The sequence below is a fragment of the Nannospalax galili genome, unplaced genomic scaffold (genome assembly GCF_000622305.1).
Source record: "Nannospalax galili isolate Female #2095 unplaced genomic scaffold, S.galili_v1.0 scaffold5757, whole genome shotgun sequence".
NCBI lineage: Eukaryota > Metazoa > Chordata > Mammalia > Rodentia > Spalacidae > Nannospalax > Nannospalax galili.
In genome coordinates this window covers 15,092-22,033 of record NW_008338539.1, presented here as the reverse complement: position 1 = coordinate 22,033, position 6,942 = coordinate 15,092, and the positions used below count along the sequence as shown (strand labels likewise).

The 6,942-nt window shown below is 51.3% G+C and overlaps 1 protein-coding gene across 3 annotated transcripts; it reads left to right on the top strand.

Annotated features, from left to right (window-relative positions):
* The first annotated feature begins 368 nt into the window (after nt 1–368).
* Nucleotides 369–3,419, top strand: LOC103734296 (glutathione S-transferase theta-2-like). 3 transcript variants are annotated; one of them, XM_029563539.1, is made up of 5 exons: nt 369–470; nt 762–917; nt 2,464–2,614; nt 2,702–2,875; nt 3,172–3,419. In XM_029563539.1, the coding sequence occupies exons 2-5, from the start codon at nt 805–807 to the stop codon at nt 3,379–3,381; spliced, it is 648 nt and encodes a 215-aa protein (XP_029419399.1). In that variant the 5' UTR covers nt 369–470; nt 762–804; the 3' UTR covers nt 3,382–3,419. The 3 variants fall into 3 exon arrangements, with proteins under 3 accessions (XP_029419399.1, XP_029419397.1, XP_029419398.1); XM_029563537.1 differs by lacking the exon at nt 369–470 and adding an exon at nt 1,363–1,450 and having other exon boundaries at nt 491–917; XM_029563538.1 differs by lacking the exon at nt 369–470 and having other exon boundaries at nt 491–917.
* Nucleotides 3,420–6,942: the final 3,523 nt, after the last annotated feature.

The following is a 6,942-nucleotide window of genomic DNA, read 5'->3' as shown; positions in this document are numbered from 1 at the left end:
CCCAAGAGTTTGAGACCAGCATGGACAATATAACAAGACCTCCAATTTCCAAAAAGTAAAAATGACAGTAAATAAAAACTCCCAATGAAGCATTCTGATTCCCTATGTGGGTCATAGGCCACAGAGACAACTACTCTGAAAGATTCAGGTAAACTCGGATCCCAGCGCTGGGCCATCACAGTTGCCTCTCCGAAGATGGAGGGAAGGGAGTGAGGAAGAAAGGGAGAGACGCGGGTCCTACGAGCCACACAGTCTTTCCTCCAGGCTCCCAGTTCTGCCCAGCTCCCAGGTGAGGGAGCTGCAGTGTTCTCAGAGCATGTGCTGGACCGTAGCCAATTCTTCCACCAGCCTGGGACAGGCTGCACCCGCTGAAGGGAGATACAGCCTCGCGAGGGACCTCTAAGGTCCTTCCTGGTGGTGGCCAAAGGCCAGTTCCCTGCTGCTGCTCCGCGGGTTCTCAGCACCGCAAGGTACATCGGGCCTATGTTGGGAGCTGTCCAGGAAGCAGAGCCAGGCCATTTCTGGCTGGATCCCAGGCTCAGCTAAGACAGCCTTGAGCAAAGCTTTCCTCTCTAGCAGGGCGGTGCTCCTTGCTCGCTGTGCAACGCCCCGAGACCCGGTGTCCTCCCCAAGGCCCGCGGGGTTTGCTGCCTAGGCTCTAGGCGGGGAAACCATCAGGGCCAAGGTCAGGGTCAGGATCCACTGGGGTTGAGACAGACCCATAATCGCCTGCGCTTGCTGTGCACTTGCCACTGCCACAGCCAGCGAACGTGGTACATCCACACCATCTGTGCCTCCCTCGCCATGGGCCCTGGAGCTCTACCTGGACCTGCTGTCCCAGCCCTGCTGTGCGGTCTACATGTTCGCCAAGAAGAACGGCATCCCCTTCCAGCTGCGCACCGTGGAGCTGCTCAAAGGTGGGTCCAGCTGGTCTGCCTATGTCTGGCATCATCTTGGTCCTCCACCCTCCACAGCACCCCACCTCCTCCTGCCCTAGCGCTGTCCCCTAGAGAATGCCCTCCAATGAGGGGCCTTAGGCCAGAGCCCTCTCTGAACTTCACCCTGCTGCCCTACAAAGCAAGATGGGAGGTTACCTTCTGCCCTGGAAAGTGGGGTAAAAATAACCAGATTTGCCGCGCTCCTGTCCTGCTTTGAAGGCACAACTTTAAATTCACAAACTCCTGGAGACTTTGGGAAAGAGAGACACAGAGCTGAGCCACCACTGTGCCACCAGTCCCTGGCCCATCCCACTCCTGGCCACCTCAGCCCTACTCTGGGAGGAGGGCTCTGGCTGGAGAGTGAGAGGGAGGACAAAGGTACTCCATGAGCCCCACACACATCTTCTGGTTTCTTTCTCCTCAGGGCAACACATGAGTGAGGAATTCTTCCAGGTGAACTGCCTGTGGAAGGTGCCTGTCCTCAAAGATGGGGGCTTCCTCTTGACTGAAAGGTGCCCTCCTAAACCCAGAGCCCACATTGCCTCCTCCCACTTCCCAGTGGGGTGGGGTGAGGGGGCTGGGGGGAAAACGGGACGGCCCTGGCATGTGTGTGTGTGTGCATGTGTGTGCGCGTGGCCATAGTGGACAGGCTGGGAATGGGTCCAGGATGGCCTGTGGCTGACCCAGCATGTCTCTGCCCCTCTCCCGACCCCTCTGCTGGACCCCCAAGCCTCTTCACCCCTGATTGAGGGGCTTTGGAAGGCAACAAGGGGACATTTGTCCAGCGTTAGACTGAATATATGTTCACATGTATGGAAACTGGAAAGGGTCTCTCCTGACTTCTCAGGTATCCCTGTCCTAGTTTGCCCAGGATGGCCCTGCCCAGTGAAAGGCCTGACAGCTCAGCTGCTGGTTCTCCCACTAGGCAGACAGAGGACAAGAGGTCTGTCAGGTGTCTATAGAAGTGATTGATGGCTGGTAGATCTGAAGAAGCCCAGGGACATGCTTCCAAACCTTTGGCATGCTCAAAGGACTCCACAGAGTATCACTGAATGCCTACCCCACATAAGAGCTTCAGGGCCCCAGGGAGGTTTTCTCTAAGCTGTGCAACCTCAGACAAGTTACTTAACTCTTCTGAGCTTGACTTCCTCACATGCAAAAGAGAGCATAAGAATCTCTACCTCATAGGACAACTGTGGAGGTACCACACAGATGATGTCTAAAGAGCAAAGCAGAAGATCTGGCCAAGGGTCAATGGCCAAGACATTGAAAGGAGAGATCTGGGGGTGCAACTCAGTGGAAGAGTGCTTGCCCAGTATGTGTGAAGCCCTGGGTTCCATACCCAGCACTGCAAAAAAGCAAAGTGCCACTAGGGAATATCAATAAAGGAAAAGGGAAGATTTGAGAGATGGGAGGAGGGGATGAGGCCAAAAGAGAGTTCTTCAAATGCAGAGAAGCCCTAAGGCCCCACTGAGGAATGGGAAACAGCCAGGGTCCTTACCGCTACTCTTCCCATGATCCTCAGCACAGCCATCCTGATTTACCTAAGTTCAAAGTACCAGGTGGCAGACAACTGGTACCCAGGTGACCTGCAGGCCCGTGCCCGCGTCAATGAGTATCTGGGCTGGCATGCTGACAACATCCGTGGCACCTTTGGTGTGCCCTTGTGGGCCCAGGTGAGCAAAACCCTCTGGGAGGGGTTAACGTTCAGGGATCTGGGAAGAGGCAGGGTCACACACAGAGCCCACCCATTGTTCCACCAGGTTATAGGGCCACTCATTGGAATGCAGATACCCAAGGAGAAGGTGGACCATAACAAGGCTGGAATGGGCCAGGCTCTGCAGCTGCTAGAGGACAAGTTCCTGGGGGACAGGGCCTTCCTTACTGGCCAGCAGGTGACACTGGCTGATCTCATGTTACTGGAGGAACTGCTGCAGGTGCGTGATCAATACGTAGAGTAGTAGAGAAGGGCAGGACCCCACTTCTTGCCACCACCATACATCAGACAGCTTTGTGGCCCGGGGAAAGCCAGAATCACAGAGGGCACCTCTGCCTCAGCCACTTTCCACCTGCCTCCGTCAGGCCCTGAGGCTGACCACACTGCTCTGTACCTCCTGTGGGCCCAGGGGAGAGACTATGTCTCCGTATTGCCAGGATCCCCTGAAGGGCCTGTGCTGACTCCCAGCATTGGGGTCTCAGTATCTCTCCAACTTTCCCATCCTTGTCCCTGCAGCCTGTGGCTCTTGGCTATAACCTGTTTGAAGGGCGGCCACGATTGGCAGCATGGCGTGCACGGGTGGAGGCATTCTTGGGTGCTGAGTTGTGTCAGGAGGTCCATGGTTCCATCCTGAGCATCTGGGAACAGGCAGCCAAAAAAACCATCCCAGTGCCCCCACCAGAGGCCCGTCCGTTTATGCTGCTTCGTATTGCCAGGATCCCCTGAATGTCCTGACTAGCAATAAAGATTTATTGTGTGTCTTGGCTCTTGTTTATCTTTTCTACTTATCCCTGTCCCTTCTCTGGCTCCCTTGTCTGACTCTGGGAGGACTGTGCATAGAAGAGACTTCACTCATCCTCAGCAGTGCTTTTCTTCAGGTGCTGTATACACAACCAATAGGAGACCAAAGTCAATAATATATAAAGAGTTCCTAAAAACCAACAATACAAAGATATACAAATCAATAAAAACTGGTAAAATTGGGGGCTGAAGAGACAGCTCAACAGTGGTTAAGAACATTGTTGCTCTTGTAGAGGACCAGGGTTCAGTTCCCAGCACTCACATGGTGGCTCACAACCAACCATAATTCCAGTACCAGGTGACCCAATGCTCTCTTCTGGCCTCTGTGGGCATTGCACACATGAAGTGCACTTACATGCCTGCAGGCAAAACACTCATACATACAAAAATAAGTAAGATGGGTGTGGTGCTACACACCTTTAATCCCAGCACTCAGGAGGCAGAGGCAAGCAGAGGCAGGCAGATCTCTGAGTTTGAGGCCATCCTGGTCTACATAACAAGTTCCAGGCTAGCTGGAGCTACAAGAAGACCCTACCCCCCCAAACTGAGAACCAAACCTAAATAAACAAGTAATAAATAAATAAAGTTAAAGATTGGCAAAGTCAGTGTCTTAAATATATCAAGATTCTAAATCCTCTGAGGAATTAAGTTACTGATTTCACTACATTGTCCTATAATATGTATGGGGTAAAACTGTGTCTCCATAAGCATCATGGTTAACCAAAGGAACTTCACAAACAAAACAGTAAACAGAAAACTAGAACTGCCAACTGTTCAAGGATATAGACAATGTTTCACAGGACATGGTCCTTAATTCTAGGATACTAAAAAGATTTCTTTGGATGAATACTCAGCTAGATGGTGCTCAGCTAGAGCAGCTGTTGGGAAGACTGACCCTAGCCCTCTAGCAACTAGGTGAGTGGTCCTGGCAGCGTGAACCTTCCTGGCCACTGAGTAGATCTCCCTCATAGACAAGCTAGTGCTTATGGAAGTGGCGCGAGGCCTTTAGACCTGCCTGCCTGTAGCCATGGGCTGCAACCTCTTCAAAGACTGACTTCAGCTGGCTGTTAGGCCCAGTGGGAGGTCATACTGGGAGCTGAGCTTCTTCAGGAGGTCCACAAGTCCATACTCCAGCCCCAGGAACTGGTGAGGGTCGGCAGGACCTCAGCTGGTATGGCAGCTGACACAGCAGCTTCAAGGGTAGTTAGTTCCTTTAAGGGGATACAGCCTGCTGTCTATCCTGCACTCTGTTGTCTCTCTACTTATCCCCAGCGTGGCTTGTCCTGTGGCAGTCAGGCCTGGGAAAACAGCAAATCTCACTAGAATTGCCAAAGAGACAAGCCTCTGGCCACATTTGTGAAGGATTCTCTTGATCAGGTTAATTAAAGCAGGAAGACCCACCCTGAGAGTGGGTGGCCCCATTCTTAGGGTTTGGGGCCTAGACTGCATGAAAAGGAGAAATCTAGATGAGCAGCATTCATGTCTCTTATTTCCTGACTGCAGAGGCAGTGTGACCTGCTGCCTCAAGATCCTGCCACATGACTTCCCATCACCATAAACTGTACTCTGGAACTGGGAGCCAAAATAAAGCCTTCCTTCCTTAACTTGCTTTAGTCAAGTATTTTATTACAGCAAAGAAGAAAATAACCCATATGTAAAGCACAAAACCACACTCTGCCTTAATCATGCATTTCAGGTGACCTTCTTCCATAGTTGTCAGGTTCAGAGTGTGATCTCTGTTGCCTTAATCCAGGCCAGGAGTTTTCTGGGTTCACTCATGGCACCGTCTGGTGTGACAGATAAAACGTAGCCCTATGACGAATAGGGTTGATCAGGAGAAAGCAGAGTTTCTTAGCAAAGGAACACATGGGACAGATTCCCTTCCGGGCAGGGAAAATGTCTGTCTGGGTCCTGAGCTGGGGTCTTTTTAAGGGGGGAGGCTTCTGCTTCCTGCAGAAGGTGGGAAGATGTATTTGTTTTAAAAGTTGGGCAGGGGAGGGGGAGGAGCTGGACTGTTAAAACCTGTTCTCTGTAGAGATCAAAGAGGAAGCCTGCTGCGTTGGCCAAACAGTGGAGAAAAGTCTGCTTCTCTTGACTTCAAAGACCAAGGTGCTCATCAGCTCAGTTCCCTTTTCTCAGGAGCATGAGAAGTCCTTGAGATCCTGTTGGTGAGGGGGCAGGTCCATCTGAACCTTAACATGGTGGACCTCATTGTGAGCACCACTGGTATTGTCCCCTTGTGCCTGAATTCCTCCAGTGTGTTAGTTTCCCATCTCTATAACAAAATACCTGAGACAATTAGTTAACTTATAAAGAAAAAAAGAGTGAGGCTGGAGACATGACTCAGCAGTTAAGCGAACTCACTGCATTTGAAGAGGACCTGAGTTTGGTTCCAGCACCCACAGTGGGCAGCCCACCATTGCCTATAATTCCAGCTCTAGGAGTTATCCACCAACCTCTTCTGGATTGCATAGACACCTGCACTCATGGGCACATAACCCACACACAAACACACATATACACATAATTTAAAAAATATTATTTTGAGACAGATCTCACTAAGTAGCCCTGGCAGGCCTGGAACTTTCTATGGAGACCAGGCTGAATTTGAACTCAAAGAGAGCCCCCTGCCTCTGCCTCTACCTCTGCCTCTACCTCTGCATCTCCCTTCTGAGTGCTGGACTTAAAGGCATAAGGCATGGTGGTGCATGCCTTTGATCCCAGCACTCGGGAGGCATAGGCAGGAAGATCTCTGTAAGATGAGTTTGAAGTACATAGTGAGTTTCAGGCCACACATAGCTATACAGTGAGACCCTGTCTAGAAAAGAAAGAAGGAAGGAAGGAAGGAAGGAAGGAAGGAAGGAAGGAAGGAAGGAAGAAAGGAAGGAACGGAGGGAGGGAGTCAGGACTGGGTGGATCTTTTGCTTTCAAGCTTCTGGTGGACATGGGAGTCCACAATGGTGGGAAGTGTGTGTGGCACAGGAAATGTTTACCTCCGGACCAAGAAAAAGAAAAAGAGTGTCCCACAGTCCCCTTCAAGGAAATGCCCCCAGTGAGCCAGCTGCTTTCCACTTGGCCTCTTTCTTTTCTTTACCGCCTTCCGCACTGGGGATTAAACCTAGGGCTTCCCATAGGTTAAGCAGACACTACCACTGAGCTATACAGCCAGCTGCCTAGGTCCCACTGTTCAAATCCCCACACCACCACCCCAGGGACCACACTTTTAACACATGGCCTTCTGAGGGCATTCACAATCTAAGCTATAGCACTTAGCTCCTCCCAATCCTTTTCATTCATATCTCAGGCTAGATTGGCCTATAGATTCTCCAGTCCCTACTTCCAGCTGGGTAGGCTTGGATCTCACTGTCTCTTTCTCATTTTGGACCCTGCAAATCCCCTGTCACCCTGTTCTTCATAGAAGGCAACCCTGGGAATCCTCATGCATGAGCTCTTCTCAGTCAGGTGTCTGTGAGGTAGAACCAGAGA

What these genes read in the sequence shown, in the direction of transcription:
- LOC103734296 (XM_029563537.1), top strand. Translation starts at nt 860, where the DNA reads ATGTTCGCCAAGAAGAACGGCATCCCCTTCCAGCTGCGCACCGTGGAG. An exon ending in GGCTTCCTCTTGACTGAAAG is followed by an intron (nt 1,451 to 2,463) that starts GTGCCCTCCTAA and finishes CATGATCCTCAG; the next exon opens with CACAGCCATCCTGATTTACC. An exon ending in GTGTGCCCTTGTGGGCCCAG is followed by an intron (nt 2,615 to 2,701) that starts GTGAGCAAAACC and finishes TTGTTCCACCAG; the next exon opens with GTTATAGGGCCACTCATTGG.